At 33.3% G+C, this 17,349-nt stretch overlaps 2 protein-coding genes across 2 annotated transcripts; both read left to right on the top strand.

The window, feature by feature from the left end:
• The first annotated feature begins 4,342 nt into the window (after positions 1-4,342).
• Positions 4,343-12,467, top strand: LOC117919175 (annexin D5). The gene is made up of 7 exons (XM_034836293.1): positions 4,343-4,748; positions 6,640-6,785; positions 6,954-7,172; positions 10,735-10,950; positions 11,035-11,124; positions 11,788-12,019; positions 12,118-12,467. Exons 1-6 carry the CDS (start codon positions 4,673-4,675, stop codon positions 11,989-11,991), a joined length of 951 nt encoding a protein of 316 aa, XP_034692184.1. The 5' UTR covers positions 4,343-4,672; the 3' UTR covers positions 11,992-12,019; positions 12,118-12,467.
• A 2,141-nt stretch (positions 12,468-14,608) lies between these two features.
• LOC117918073 (purple acid phosphatase 3-like) lies at positions 14,609-17,348 on the top strand. Its single transcript, XM_034834604.1, has 7 exons — positions 14,609-14,993; positions 15,729-15,885; positions 16,143-16,250; positions 16,350-16,477; positions 16,574-16,702; positions 16,800-16,867; positions 16,948-17,348. The coding sequence occupies exons 1-7, from the start codon at positions 14,823-14,825 to the stop codon at positions 17,159-17,161; spliced, it is 975 nt and encodes a 324-aa protein (XP_034690495.1). The 5' UTR covers positions 14,609-14,822; the 3' UTR covers positions 17,162-17,348.
• The last annotated feature ends 1 nt before the right edge of the window (position 17,349 follows it).

Below are 17,349 nucleotides of genomic sequence, written 5' to 3'. Positions count from 1 at the left end.
TTTATTCTTATTACAATGTTTTTGCTCACAAAAAAGAAAATTATTTTTCGTAATCGTATTAATATGCAAACCACACACACAAGCAGAAATAAAGAAAATGTAAGAGATTTTTAATGTGATCCCTATTTTCACAAAGTGCATTGACATTGGAGAATGACTAATTAAATGAAAAGAAAAGGGTATAATGGTGAAGACTTTCACTCTCCTCTCAATTACAATCACACTCTAATTTTTTTCTAAAATGAAATTCTAAATCAAAAAAGGGCTAAAAATAAAATAGGGGCAATCCTATCATTCAATCAATAAAAAAAAATTAAGGGGATGTTGCCACCTTAAACCTTTATGAGTTGATCGAGTGACTCGCCTTTCAATATTCCCTATAAAGTGTAACAAAACTAACTCAAGCTTCACAATTCAACGCCTATCAAAGGTGACACAATATATATATATATATATATATATATATATATATATATATATATTGACATTATTACACCATTGATCTTAAATTATCAAAATAAAGTCTTTAATAAAAAATTCATGAAAAGTCCTTTCAAGAGAAAAAAGTTGGGATCAAGAATTAGAGTAGTTTGTTATCCAAATATATGAATAAAAAGTGTTACTACTGATCACTATAAGACATATTGACAGAACAATTCTAACTAAGTAATTAAAACATGTACACTTCTTGAAAAGTTAGTGAATTTTTTGTTATGATTTTTGTATTTATAGACAATTTTTCTAATTAATTTTCTTTTATAGCCAATGTTTTGTGTATTAATTGAAATTTTTTTAGTTATAATGATAGTTGCTTATTCTCATAAGGTCAACAAAAGAGGAGTAATAATTAATTTACTTTAATCAATATAAAATATACCTAATTTAAGATATATTTTTTTGTGAATAATTTTAGGGACTACTTATTCACCCACACATCCCCATCATCTATACCCTTATTGATTCTATGAATCCCCTCCTAATTTTATAAATCAAGAACACAACCTTAGAAGTGAAACCCAAGCAATAAAAAAATTAAAATTAAAAGTTTCTTATTTTGGATATCATGGAATTTAAAGATATCAAATATTTCACAAATTTCATCTTTTTATATGATAGATTCTTAGGGATGCAACCTTTTCGGAGTTGCGATAGTCGTATTATGTTGTAATATGATATAAATATCATTATGCAAGCGAATTGGGAGATTGTTGGCATTTTCTATAACTTATGGCATTGTATTACTATATTTAACTTTATTATAAATTTATTCCTTAGGAAAAAATTTTAAAATTCCTTGATTTCCATAATTTGAAGAGACATTTTTTTATCCTAAATTTGACAATTCCAGGTGGTGACCACTCAAACTCTATAAGTGCATTCAAGCTTGTGAGTCTCAGGTTGAAGACCGAACGCCAGCTCTCAACAAGAATAGACAATGCTCTCCCTTTCTTCGTCTTTGTTCCAATTTTTGGAAGACATACCTCGTTTTTGAAGGTCTTTTTCTATAATTTGTTTCCTACAATATCCTGATTGGTTGAAGGATGGATCAACTTTTTCCTTAGAAAGGGACAAATCGGTGGGTCAGACTTTGGAAACCTCGTTATTGGTTGATCAAGCTTTGTCGATAGGATGAGTTCCAGCCTTTGGTATTTGTGTATCACGAGTCCGATGTTAATCAAAGGGTTGGAGGGTGTCTTGCATGGGTGGATTTGTCGGACTGCTCTTGGTGATCTATTCGACTTTAGATTCCTCAATCTAATTGAGAATTATCACCCGACTATACATAGAAACATTTCGGCCAAATGCGCACAGCAGACACGTGGTTTCAATGCTCGTGACATTGTTTGGGCTTGAGTGCCTCCAATGGGTCCGGATGTGTACATCAAGCGTTCAATCTTGATGCACACACTTTCCGAGGATTTTTTTTTTTTTTTATAAAAATAAGGTAGATGTAAAATTAAAATTTTAAACTGTAGCATAATGAAAAATATTTCTAAATCATACTTTTTGTCATCAAGGCATTTTTTAAAGACACGGCTTCTACGAGTTCAAATTTTTTTATTAAATATAAAAATTGTAGAAGGTTCCTTTTGAAAAAAAAATTAATATAAATTTATAAAATCTATAAAATATTTATTGAAAGACACATTTAATATAAATTCAATTTTTTTAATTATAAAAAGTATTTAAAAAGATACTTTAGAATTTGTTTGGTGATAATTTTGAAAAATGTTTTTATTTTTTTAATATTTAAATAATAAAATTTTTTAAATATTAAAAAATATTATAACTCCCTAAAATTACTGTAAAACGAATTTTTAGTTTAAATTTATTTTTATATAATACGTTTGATTGATATAAAAATTTGTGAAAAATATTTTTTGAATAAATATTTTTAATTTAAATTAATTTTTTTAACATGTAATATTGATATAAAAATTATGAAGGTGTTTGACATAACAAAAAGTATCACAAATTTGTAAATATTTTTTAGACTACCATTAAATTTTAGTTTTTGAAGTTCCGTGTAAAAGTTAAAAAAAACCCACTATTGAATTAGAGACCAACGGACATGAATCTTTAATAAGGTGCAATGATTGAAAACGTAACTTACATGACTCAAAAAGAATCTTTTCGAGGAATGGCACAAGTCATTTGTACAATTTTGGCTGAGCTTCCAAAGAAAAAAAAAATAAAAAATTCAAGATTATAGTACTTCGAAGACGATCGCATACCACACGGTTTCTCCTCATTAAGAGTAGTGACTTGATTGATGAAGTGACTTAATTTCATATTTCGTACTGTAGATCAAAGTAAAAATAATATTATTATAATTAATTTTTTGTTATCTCCGTTACATTTCTAAGCATCCAAAGCTTAAATAAAGTGAGAATTATTGTACAGGTGGACTAAATATGATAATTATTAGAAAGGATGGTTTCTTTTGATAACTGATAAAGAGGACAATAATATACTTAAATACCAAAAATGTCCTTCAACAAAAAACTTTCAAAATTCAAAATATTTAAAACACTTCGCTTTTTGTCAAGATATTTATGATGCGTGGACCCCATATTTATTGAAATGATTGATATTCAAATTTTAAATCAAATTTTTGGGTTTAATCCTTATCGTTATTATATATAATGATAGTATAATTTGTTATTTAAATTTACTATTTAAAACAAAAATACTTCTAAAAAAATATTTTGATGTTGTTTAAATTTGCTATTTTAATCTCACAGCTTTATTAGCCTAATGTACAAATATTCAATCGAATAAAACACAATTATTCAATATTCAATGGAATAACATGTAACTATTCATTGGATAATATAACACATTAAAAAATTAAACAAAAATAAATTAAATTATATTGTAAGATATTGGAATGTTAGTATATTTGTGTTGTAAGTATAAAAGTAATAATTTTAAAAATATTTATTTATACCTTATTGGTATTAACACATAAAAAATACTACATAAAGGGAAAAAAATATATAAAAAAACATATAAATTTTTTAAAATTATTTTATTATAAAAAATAAAAAATAATTAAACATTTTCTATCATTTTCTTATTTTTTTTAGATAATTCAAATAAAAAATTAAATAGTCTATCTTCCTCGAATTTAATAAAAAAACATAATGTATCAATTTAAAATTAAAAAAATATACATGAAAAAATCATCATTTTTATTATATAATTATGAAACTTGCTTTTTTTTTTAATAAAATAAAAAATTAGAATAAAAATAAAAAATGCAAAAAAACATTAAACGTTATTTAAAAAATATTTTTTAAAAGTATTTTTGTTTTAAATAGTAAATTTAAATAACAAATTATAATATCATTATATATAGTAATTGAATGATTAAACCCAAAATTTTGATTTAAAATTTGAATATCAATCATTGCAACAAATATATGGACCCATGCACCATGACATCATGCTTTGAATTTTAAAAGCTTTTAATTGAAGAACATTTTTTGATATTTAAACATATCATTAAAAAAACCACCCTTGTCACTGATTATCTTATTTAACCCACCCGGTAATTCTCCCTTAAATCTTATTATATCGCATTATGTAGGGTAACAATGTGAACTCAGCCGCTCAGAGCGACAGCACATGGAGAGAAATAAATGTCAGACACGATCAATAATAAAAAGGAACCAACCCAACCTTTTTTGACGTGGACTGGACTCTGTCATTGGCTTGCCCATTCAATGATGTTTTAGAAACGCAACACACGCTACGGGTTCCGTCTTCCACGTTCTACACTAGAAAATTTATAAAATATCATCAATCTGATTGGGTAAGATAAGGAGCGTACGTACCATTATGGAAGAAACTTACCATAGAAAATTCAGATTAGGTGAGTTGACGAAGAAAAACAAAGAGAAGAAATGAATGAAATGAAGGTGTCAATGGTGATGGGCTTTTGTACAAATTTGAAATTTAGGATTGGGAGGGAAGGTTGAAGGAAGGGTCAAATAGTGTGGGAATGTGGGTTTTGAGTGTTTGACGGTGAACGGTATAGAAATTTAGGCAAGCTTTCGACCCGTTTTGTTGTCCTTTTGTCAAATAGGATAAGTGTAGGAGCAGCAAGCCCTTTTGTCCAAATCCAAGTCTGTGAAGGATACAAGGAGAGAACTCAGAGAAGAGACCGATGTCTTCAGTGACAGTGCCACCCGTCTTGACCTCGCCTCGCGATGACGCTATTCAGCTCTACCGGGCTTTCAAGGGTATTCTTTCTTTCCTCCCTTCTTTTTCTATTTCTTGCTAGGTTTTTTCCTTTACAAAATAACTGTTGTATGTCCCAATTAGGTTCCCTTCTTCCTTTTTTGGTTTGGTTTGGTTGAAGGATCATTATATTTTTTATGTTTAAAAAACATATTTACCCTTTTTTTCATTTGTGACTGGAGTTCATGGATGGATGAAAAAGAGGGAAGCGAAACTGGTTGCTGAAATTCAACCCAATTCCTTAGAAAGCAAAATTTTAAGAGGAAACCCTATGAATTTTACGCGGAGGGTAGGAATTCAGGGCTACGCTAGAGATTTGTGGGATTCGCCTGTTAGGGGATTTAGGGTTTTACAAATAGTGCAGAAAAATTGTCGCAAATTTAAAACCCTGAAGAAAGTTTCTGGTAGAGAAGAACAACAGCAAGCCAACTTAGAGTTAAGACTTAAGTTGATAACCTAAGGAGCCCAACTTCAACTTTATGCAAAATAAAAATGTTTGCTGTAAGCTGATCGGAAAAACGGGCTCTATTTGTATCATGGGAAGTTTAATGGAAAAATTGAGGGAAAAAAAAAGTGAAAAAGGAACACAGAGTAAGTTTCAGCTCATTAAACCTTTTCTTTTAATGTTGTATTAAGAATGAAGAAGATTCCTTTTTTTTTTTTTTTCTTTCTCTAGGACCTTCCAAGATCCAACTAAAGTCTTATACAAAAGAAATATTTGGTTAAAAATGATGAAATGATCCCCAAATTGGAAAATCTAACCCATCCCATGTTTTTTCTAGAAAAGTAACCCATTTTTGACGTAAATGTCATTTTCTATTTCAAGTATTTACATGTAAGTTTTAAAAGAAATGGTTATTTTTACAAAAATATAATGAGGGCATTTTTGTCCAAATGATGCCAAAAAATGATGGGAGGTTAAATTTTAAAATTTGGGTTTTGAGAGGCTCTTTTAATCAAATAAAGATTCTAAATACAAAAGAAATATTTGGTCAAAAAGGATTAAAAAAATCCTCAAATCAGAAATCTAACCCATCCCATGTTTTTTTTTGGAAAAGTTATTCAGTTTTGACATAAATGTCATTTTCTATTTCAAGTATTTACATGTAGGTTTTAAAAGAAATGGTTATTTTTACAAAAATATAATGAGAGCATTTTTGTCCAAATGATGCCAAAAAAGGGTGGGAGGTTAAATTTCAAAAATTGGGTTTTGAGAGGCCCTTTTAATCAAATAACCCAATACAAAATGAGATATCCTGAAAAATCATCTTCGTTGACCGTTGACAAACATGTGTAAGCCAACTTTCTCTACAGAATTGGTGAAAATGTTGCTATTACAAACATGTCTCTCAAATTGAGCTGAATATGCAAATCGGAGTTTCAGCTGAGCAAGTTTCCTTTTTGTTTTATAAGATAACTACATGAGTTTAGAATTCATACGTCTCAGTTGTTAGACAGTGCCATGGAAACTGTACTAGATCTTCCTTTATTTGTATCAATAGCATAACTTGTATAACACTTGCATTGGTTTTAATCCTTATCATATGTAGTATAGCATAATTACTAGTGCCAAATTCAGTAGCAAAACACACACACTGGACCTCCAAGATTGCAAGGTGTAATTGTGAAGCATCACGCTATGATGGTTAACATCTAGGCTCTGGTCCTCCGGATTTGGGGAACCAATCGACTTACTCAGTTTGCTTCCCCAGCTGATATGGCGCTTTCAGATTTAATGATGCGATTTATAAAGAGATCATTTGTTAGTATACAACAGAGCAATATTCTCTGATGTCCATGGTCTAGTTTGTCAGTAGTCCATTGCAGAAACATAACTTTGTATAAGGTTGATTGCTAAATTAGCGCATGCCTTTTGATTTTGTGGGTTCAAGGGGTTAGGATGTGACACTGCAGCTGTTGTCCATATTCTTGCACACCGGGATGTTACACAACGCGGTCTCATCCAACAAGAATATAGAGCCATGTATTCTGATGACCTGGTTAAACGTTTGTCTTCAGAGCTTAGTGGGAATGTCAAGGTAATAACTGAAGAATCTATCATGGTTCTTCCCATATTTCGGTGCAACATGTATTTATGCTTTATTGATGATCCCACTTCTCTCTTTTGCAACCTTGATACTGATGCTATATTATTTCCTTTGATTTTGTTTTTTTTCCTTTCCTTTTCTGATGTGAAATGGATTCAGAGAGCAGTGTTACTCTGGGTACAAGATCCTGCAGGACGGGATGCTTCCATAGTGAGGCAAGCATTAAGTGGAAATGTGGTTGATCTCAAAGCTGCTACTGAAGTAATATGTTCCCGCACACCATCCCAGATACAACATTTTAAACAACTGTATTTTGCAATGTTTGGTGTTTACCTTGAGCAAGATATCGAATATCAAGCATCTGGCGATCATAAAAAGGTTCTCTCTCTCACTTTTCATGATTTTGATAGCTCACTTCTTCCTTCTATTGTAAATTAGCTTGTTTTAAATTGTTTAATTCTCCCTTCCACTGTAAATAAGCATAATTAGAAAAGCATTTATTTGAAACGTCAAATTTAATTGCCCAATTCTCCCTTCCATTGTGAATTATTTAAGATAGAAAAACATTTATTAGAACCTGACCTAATTTTTTGAACATGATTTGTTTGATTTATGTAATTGTAAGATGCATATCCTTCGCATCCTCTTTAGGTTACCTTCACTTTTCTGTCTTTGCACTTGAACCCACTATTTGTGTTAACCCAATGCCATCACCTTGCTTTGAATTAAGTCAAATTTCATTTCCACTAGACTCTTTTTCTTTCCCCACTGTCTTTTCCAGCCCAGCTCAACAGCCAAGCCTGAAGTCTAGGTCAGACCTAGAGCCAGGCCTCGGCCTCTAATATTCCTCTGAAGCTCGGCAAAACACAGCCCAACCTCATTGCCATCCCCAATCAGATTAATTTCTGAAGTTAATTTGTTAGCTAGTCATGGCTGATGTAGATCAGATTTTCTATGAACATTTTCTTTAAGGCCTGCGCAGCTGTTTGGGCAACTCTAGCTTATTTTTATTTTTCTGAATTATGATCCTTTCCATTTCGAGGTCAAACTGGTCTAACTAGCCAGGCTGAAGCATTGCTTTGCAAATGGAACATTAATGTCTTCTTTTTTGACAGTGAAACTTTTGCTATATGTTTTGCCATGTTTTATGATGTTAGTCCATAGCATCAGTCAGGTTAATTATCATCACTTGATTCCTTGGTCCTTGCAAATTGATGGTTATACACACAAACCACATGCTAGGAAGGAAAACTTTAATAATGTATTGATGCTTCCTTGTATTGTAGATGTGCACATCATATCAACACAATGTATGCAAGAATGTCTAACCAGTTCTCTTTTTGCTTTTCTATGTTACTTCTTTTTTCATTCCTTCGCAACAAATATATGGTATGATCATACCTGCTGGCTGGTCGCCACCAAGAAAATAATGCTAATCAACATACAGCCTGTGAAAATGAACTAGCTTGATATTATTATACTTTAGCCTAAGATGGCTTGATACACATGGCTGGTCCTTTGCATAACAATTAAAGCTTTTGAGGTTAAAACAGTCGTTTAACATGATATCAAGGCTTTTTTTTTGGAAGTCACGATTTTGAACCTTGTCACTTGTTTATTTCCCCATTTTTGAAGCCCATGTGTAAGTTAGAGGGAGGTTGCACATGAAGTGGGGTGCTAAGGTTTTAACCCAAGTCAACATGATAGACATTGTTGACCCATGACCTCATAACTTAAATTTTTGGTTTGAAATGGTAGTTTTAACAATAAAGCTCTAAGAAATGGATAAGATTTTCAACCAAAAATCCCAACCTTTTAGCAAGGATGTGGTACACTTCTTAATTGTTAACCTATCTTGTTCCATAAATAATCCTTATCAATTTGTTGTTTGGATGTCAATCTGCATTGCTTGTCATATCGTGATGTGCTAAATATTCATCCCATCGACTCATTCCTTTAATCTAGTTATATTTGCAAGCCTGGGAGGGATGTAAATCTTAGCTATGAAATCCATGTTTATGGAGATGCAATGCCTCTCATAGTTCTAGCTTTGTAACCATGTAGAAAGGTAAATGCTAGAAACTAGAAAGAGGTTAAGAAAATAACATAATTAGATTCATGTAGAGGACTTGGTTTTGGCAAAACTTTGTAACTGGAAGCGACTCTCAGAACTGATTGAAATAAAAATTGTTAGATAAACTTTTTGAGGTTAGGGAGTTCATGGGTAATGATGGTGTGGTCTATCCAATTAACTAATTAAGGCCATCACATCAATACCTGATGGATGGGAAAAAAGTATTCCTGTTCTTAAACATAATCATAAAGGCAATGTTCAGAGCTGTGCCAACTATTATGGTGCAAAACTTAGGGATTTATTATAAAGTTCTAATATGGTAAAGCTTTAGATTGAGGAAAAGTCAAGACTACAAAGTTATTTTCTTAGGCCATTAGGGTTCTTTGTTGTAATTTGGGATGGAAGGGGGTATCAATGACTCGTATCGAGGTGATCAAAGACATGCATGTAAGAGCACCGACCATCATGAGAAAATTGGACGAGTGACAGTCAATTTCCAATCACGATAACCTTATTATAAAATGGGTTGGCTTTGAGTTCTTATTTTTTAGCATCAGTTATGAATGCATTTACTGAACACATCCAAGAAAAGGTAACATGGTTCATATCGTTTGATGAAGTTATAGTTCTGATTGATGAAACTTGGGTATGAACTATGGTTAGTTCTAAGTTAAAATTATGTATAGGTACTTTAGAAGCTCAAATTTTAGGGTGATTAGGACTAAGAACACATAGAATGTAAGTCTAGTAAACCTAGAAGCAAAAATGAGTGACAAGGGGAAATTAATGCCCAAGAAATACTCAAAAATCACCATTTTTATTATTGTGAATCACTCATCGATTAGGGGGGATTGAAGGGTGTACTCATTGTACTAGAGTACGATGAATGGAGATGGAGTAAAGTAGAGCTTCTGGAGTGCATAGCGATTGTAAATATTAGAAGTAAAAGTTTAAAGATGGCTATAAGGCCAATGATTCCATTTGGCATAGATTGTTGGATAGTTCAGTGATGAGTTTAGTTGAAATAAGAATGTATAGTTGGATGAGGGCTGTCAAGAAAATCATAGATGGATGCATTTCTAGGAATGTTAGAAGTGAGTGAGATGAGGAAAATTGTGTAAGATGGTTTTATCATATGCAATGAAAACAAATTAATAGATCAGTAAGGAAGAGTGGTTTTATTTAACTTGAGGTTCCACACAGAAGAAAAAGATTGTTGAATATGGGATTGGGTGAAAAACGATTTAGCAGGTGATAAAACCCTAGATGCTGTGTGAATTTAATTGATGAAAAATGACTCATAGTTGAGATTTAAGGCTTTGTTGAATTCATTTAATTTCACTTGAAACTTTGGCATTGGATTCCAACTGAAGATTTTAAGATTCTAGATTCAAATTTTCAGAAGGCTTCATTCCAATTCAAATCCTAAATTTTAAGATTTTAACTACTATGGCCATATCAGCATATACTGCAAGACCGTGTTTTAAGTTGTGACAGATTGTGAAGGGTGACCGGAACAAGAGCCTAGTTTACTTTTTACCCCTGGTGTCATGATCAAATTGTGTCCTTTTTGTTCTCCATGATGTGGGTGAAACCATTCGGTAACAAGTTTGTCTATCTTTTGTTTCTTCTCCTCCTTTTCTTCCTTCTTTTTCTTGTCTTTGAAAAAAAAAAAAAAAAAAAAAAATCTTCTGGACTACTCCTCTCATCTACTGTTATAACCTTTTATGGGTTCCCTATGCTGATGGTTAAGGATGCTCAAATATTCCAACTGAAATCAGTATCTCTAATTTCATACATTTAGAGAAGAAAATGGTTCATCAATATTCAAAGCCCAGCATATTGATTTAAATTATTTCTATGTAGTTGCTACTTGCATATGTAAGAGTGCCACGCTATGAAGGCCCAGAAGTTGATAGAGCAATGGTCGAGAAGGATGCCAAAGCTCTCTATAAAGCTGGGGAGAAGAAATTGGGAACTGATGAGAATACTTTCATACGTATTTTTTCTGAAAAAAGCAGGGCTCATTTAGCTGCTGTTAGTAGTGCTTACCACAGTGTGTATGGTAACTCATTGCAAAAGGTATGCCTCCATAATGCAGCCCTGAGCTACTCATTCTTTGATCCTGGATGTGATACTCAAACCTACGCAAACTAATTGCAAAAGGCAGTAAAAGGTGAAACATCTGGGCATTTTGAGTTTGCCCTTTTGACTATCTTACAGTCTGCTGAGAATTCTGGGAAGTACTTTGCAAAGGTATTACTTCACTCTTATTAACATTTTCTTGTAAATATCAGAAATTTCCCATGATATTGGGTCATAATGCTCAATCTCGATAGAAAAGGAGTAATTTACATTTTCCTTTCTTTTGCTTCCCTGTTCCTTGAAGATTTCTCTGGTCTCTAACTTGTTTATGTGCATATATATAGATATGTTTGCTTAGCATGCAGCTATTAATTTTTGCAAAATTAGAAAAAGAAAAGAAAAGAAAAACTATATATCCATATCCTTTTTCTCTTATTGTTTTTTTCCATGTTATTTCAAAGCGAACATAAGTGATGTTGTCAAGTTTAGTCCTATAGTTTGCAAATCATTTAAGAAAATACCCCCAACTTTGCAGATGATTTCAATTTGTTCATGTGCAGGATTTCTCAATCATTCCAAATATAGCCAAACCTTGGTTTCACATCAAATATTTCCCGAAAACAAATTTTCATCTTGTAACATGTTTTGCTTTGCCCTGCTCAAATTTACTATTTGTAAATTTCCAACTTCTTGATGATATGCTCCAATTTGAACTCCTGAGTCGCAAATTAATTATAGGCCTCTTACTGCATGTAACTCTTAGTCTCCTTGTTTTGTATCTGTGTTGGCACATTGCTTGAGTAGACTTAAACACACATGAGAACCTTTGCAAAGGTACTGCACAAGGCGATGAAGGGCCTGGGAACAGATGACACTACACTAACCAGGATAATTGTGACAAGAGCCGAGATTGATCTACAGTACATAAAGCAAGAGTACAGAAAGAAATATGGGAAGACATTAAATGATGCTGTTCATTCAGAGACTTCAGGGCATTACAAGGCGTTTCTTCTTGCTCTCTTGGGCCCCAACCATTAGGCAAGATATCATCTGGGAATCGTGTAAGATAGGGTATGTATTTCATATCTTTCATGTGTCCTCCACTTTGTCTGCCATAGACGTCTGTTTAACTGTCAAAACGTTTTTCTTCCCCCATTGTGTAAGATAGGAGTGCTAGTGGCAAGAAAGGTGAATCAACTCTCAACCCTGTCCCACGGCAAGAAAGTTCTCCGGGTTCATGCCTGGTTGTCCATGCTTGCTGATTCTACAAGCAATTTCTCAAGTTTGTTGGATAATGATTTCTTGTATAATAAGCTATATTTGTTTGGTTTTCTTTCTTGCTTTGTATTCTTGTTTCCTTTCTTTTTAGAAATGTGTCATGTATGGTGTGAATGGCTTGTTCATGTAATGAAATTGTTGACTTAAAGAAAGCGTGCTCCTACTGGGACCAAAAAACAAGGAAATGGATGGGTTGCTTCTTGCCTCTGAAAACATCTTTCCTCATGGGCTCTATATATGGTCAACTGGTCATAAATAAAATAAAGCAAAATAATATTAGGAAAGCCCAGTTATCGTAGTATGATGTATGTTGGGGATACATGTCAGAATTTATGCTCTTATAATGGTATGAACAAAGGTTATGAAAGCATTAAAAGCTATTGCTTATTAGTGGTTTTTTTCTTTTATTTTAATATTTATTTTCTTAATACTATAAGAAAACAAAGCTTAAGTTAAGGCTTTATTTATGAGGTTTTCGAAAATAATTTTAAAAACTAGTTTTTAAAAATTGTTCTATAATTTCTACTTGTAGATTTAAAATGTTTTTAACTCGTTTTTTTTTTTATATATTTTTAAAAATAACTTTTAAGTATAAAGTTTTATTTTTTAAATTTGTATAACTATTTTTTTAAAAAAGTTATCATAAAATAAGTGAAAATAATTAAAAAGTATTTTTTAAAATATTATATTTTTTACTTGTGAAAATAAAAAATTATTTTTTTAATTTTTTATTCTCATGCATGTTTCCCTAATTTTATTTTTTTTATTTTTTTACAATTACAAACCAGTAACCACTAACCATGGCCTAAAAATTTTTCCTTCAATTTTCTTCCATAAAGGTAACACCCAGCTGTTAAGAAAATATATATATATATATATATATATATATATATATATATATATATATATATATATAAAAGGAAAAATATATATCAGTTTCTCTAATGTTAACTATAATAAAAGAGAATAAAATATAATGGAGCTTATTAATATTTTGTATATTTCAATATTTTTCTTGCCTCCATTCGTCCTCGTTCTGGCTGTGTTTTCCTGGGAAAACTAAAAGCACATGCAGTAGTACTTTGTGGAGCGAGTGTTGGGGATTATTTAGAGGAAACGGGGGACGTTGGGCAGCGCCCACTGAGCTCGAGAGGCCAAACCATGGGCATGGGCAACTTGTAAGTTATAACAGACTGCGCCACCTGTATACCAAGAATTAATGGTTTTCATCGTTCTATTTCTATACATATTACACAACTAAATTGTTAAGAAAGATACTGTTTCAAATAAATGAAAGACACTGATTGATGTTGTCGTACTTGTACAGGCTAGAGATTGGCAGCGAATATTTGGTAGGATATTCCAAAACATTCCGAATGGTGGTACCCACAGACGGCCCCAGAAAGACATAAAGATAAGTGGGGTAGTGGCTGTTTGAAGCTTGGCCTGTCATCTTCCAACTTCCACGCATGCATGCATCATGCATGCTGCGTCTTCCATCACCCATTCCCATTCCCCCCCTTATGAATATCCAAGATTCCAAATACATGTGCTTGGATGAGGTCAACAACTTTCACACCCTTTTTCCCCACTTCACCCCTCCTTTTCCCCTTATCTCCTCCCATGCCACCCACATGGCTCTCCAAAAAATTGCTTTAGTTGATTCATTCTTGATTAACTCAAGTGTTTAAAAGAACTATTTATTGTCTATTAATTAATATATTCATTCCATATTACTAATTTACATAAAAATTTTACAATGTACCCTAGAAAAAAAGATGTAAACAATCTACTTAATTTTTAAAACGTGAAAATTAATCATATCGATTTAATTATTTTATTCATTTACATAGACTTCCATTCTCATGTTTCATGTGTTTGATTACCAACTCAGTGTTATTAGCCCCTACGTTTCCCTTCTTTGTTTTTTTCTGATACAATTATTTGCTTGAAAATTTCCTTGAATTTATCTTTTATGTTAATTTTTTTTTTCTTTATGTGCTATAAATGCAACTCTATCTAATGATTCCCTTAATTTGTTTTCAATCATTGGCGTATGACTCATTCTCATCCAATTATTTCGAAGCTCAATTCCCCATTTCCCTTTTTTTTTTTTTGGTATTTATTTAAAAAAAAAAACGTTTTTTTCAACTATTTCTGAAAATATTCGCAGAGCGCCATAAATTTTCCACTCAAGGGGCATATTCGAGTTGGTATATAGAATTATACCTTTTGGACCATTAAAATACAAGGCGTGGTAAGCGACATGATGCAAGCTCCGGTGGTCCATGGGTTTCTAAGTGGATGGTAGATTCGGATGCTGAAGGGTTTGGGCACTTGTCCATTTGTGGGTAATCACCCATTAATGCCACCTTCATACTGTTTCCTTAGGACACATTTCAATTTGTCATCGCTAACCCATTGATACCGAACTCGCTTTACTCATTACACCCTTCATTCTTCATCTATAAAAAAGGCTCACAACCTCTTCACGCACGGTAATCAGAGAGCCTTTTCCTTTCTCCCATTTCCCCTCTCCCCCTCTCTCTCACCCTATCCATCCAACCATAGCTCTTCTCTTGAGCAAAGCCATGGCTTTCTATCTTGTGTTCACAGCCCTTGTTGGGCTCTGCTCGGTTTCTTCAGTAGCAGAGCTTCTGCGGTTGGAACAGCAGGCTAAAGCTGACGGGTCCCTCAGCTTTCTGGTGGTGGGTGACTGGGGAAGAAGAGGATCTTTCAACCAATCTCTGGTTGCACTTCAGGTTCACTCCTTGTTCTCCTTTTATTATTTTTGGATTGACGTTAATAATACTAATAATATTAAGAGGAGAAGGATTATAATCGCTAAACATCAAAGACAAGTTACTCTATAAAAAAAATTTGAACCAATAGAAACACGACAACACTTTAAATCAGTGCTGGAATCGTTGGATGTTTTGCATCTTTTTCTCTTATTTTCTTTGCCTTATAGCCTTTATTGCACTGGAATCATATAGAGAGTATAATTCCGAATAGATTCCATATGCTATTCTGCAGAAGACACTGTCTACCAAACCATGCAACAAGTCCACATCGATCATACGATAATGGCCAATATGGTGGACCAAGAGGAAGCCATGAGGAACTTTCCCTCCCCTTTGTCAGCCTTCATACTAATCATCTTGCGACACCTGTGAAGCAGTGTATGGGCTTTAGCCCATCCTATCACCACTCCTTGGACCACCCTTTTAAATATTTTTAGTGGGGGACTCCCAACATTTTTGCCTTTCTTTTAAACCCTACCTATCTTAAATTGTTAAGGAAAGTTGCCACATGGGGTGCTTTTTTCTTCACTTTAATCATGAAAAGTTTGTTTTTCTTTTCCATGTCATGAAATAATAGTAATATGTCATGGACATTTATTTATAAAAGTCCAAAAATAAAAAATAAAAAGTCCCTTTTTGAGTTATTACAGATGGCTTTGTATGGTAACCCAAATATGTAAAATATATTTGTAGATGGGAAGGGTAGGAGAGGAGTTGGACATAGATTTTGTAGTATCGACTGGAGATAATTTCTACGACAATGGATTGTCGGGCATCCACGACACAGCATTCGAGAAGTCGTTCGGCAAAGTCTACACTGCCCCAAGCTTGCAAAAGCAATGGTACAATGGTAAATCCAAACCTCCAAGATTATTATTATTTTTTTATTACACAGTCGACGATTCAGACTTCTTTATTATTCCCCATTCCCCAAGCCCCAACACCTGTGAGCGCAGCGCGCAGATGAGCATAAATGATAAAAATAAAGGAATAATTGAGGGAGTTGTTATCACATTTATAAATAAAAAATGTGACCCAAAAGAGGCTGATGGAAAAGCAAAGAAAAGTGATTGGAGGTTTGGGATTTGTTTGTTTATTTTGTTGCAGTTTTGGGTAACCATGACTACAGAGGAAAAGTTGAGGCTCAACTGAGTCCCATTCTTACCAAGATGGACAGCAGATGGCTTTGCTTGAGGTCTTTTATTCTGAATTCAGGTAAAGGCTAACGAAAGTCTCCTTTAGTGCTTTCTGTGGCAAAACCCACTTTCTTGTTGGGGTATTATTATTAATATCTTTCACTTTCTTGTTGCGCAGAAATTGTAGAGTTTTTCTTTGTAGATACGACACCATTTGTGGACAAATACTTCACAGATCCTGAGGACCATGACTATGACTGGAAGGGCGTCCTTCCCCGTCAGGCTTATCTCTCAAACCTCCTCCAGGTAACTCCATCATTGGATTATTTAATAACAATACTTATCAATCCAACGCCCCATGTTGATCAATATTCTTGACTACCAAACACGTTTGTGTGATAGGATGTGGACACGGCATTAAGAGATTCCACAGCCAAATGGAAGATTGTGGTTGGCCACCATACAATCAGAAGTGCGGGACATCACGGGGACACAGTGGAGCTTGTAGATCAGCTTCTCCCAATCCTTCAGGTAATAATATCAATATAATATAAAACAACCAAAACAATTTTATATAAATTATTTTAATATTGAATTAATCTCACATTTTCTCATCATAAATCTCCAGGCAAACAGTGTGGATCTTTACATAAACGGACATGACCATTGCTTGGAACACATCAGTTCCCCCGACAGGTATAAAATGGGTGTAAGTTTGAGAAAAATAAAGGAAGAAAAAGGTGACCTAACTGGTATGTTGTCTGTGCCCCCGACAGTCCAATTCAATTTCTGACGAGTGGTGGCGGGTCAAAGGCATGGAGGGGCGATGTGCAATGGTGGAATCCAGAGGAACTCAAGTTCTACTACGACGGGCAAGGGTTCATGTCAGTGCAGATTACTGCATCTCAAGTTGATGTTGCATTCTATGATGTTTTTGGTGCGGTTTTGCATAAATGGAGTACGTCCAAAGAGCTTAACCTTCCAATGTAGAGAGTGAGAAATATGCAAAGAATGGGCTGCAAGTGAGAACCTATATGTGCATGTAAAATATTAAGCTTAGCTTAGCTATTGTTTGAAACTCTATTCGAGTATTATCCATTGTGGAGAAGCCCAGCTAGTATTGCTAAATATCTTATATTTCTAGAGCCAATAATGAATAGTGCAGTTTTATGCTTCAT

The sequence above is a fragment of the Vitis riparia genome, chromosome 1 (genome assembly GCF_004353265.1).
Source record: "Vitis riparia cultivar Riparia Gloire de Montpellier isolate 1030 chromosome 1, EGFV_Vit.rip_1.0, whole genome shotgun sequence".
Classification (NCBI taxonomy): Eukaryota; Viridiplantae; Streptophyta; class Magnoliopsida; order Vitales; family Vitaceae; genus Vitis; species Vitis riparia.
This window is presented reverse-complemented; position numbering and strand designations above follow the sequence as displayed.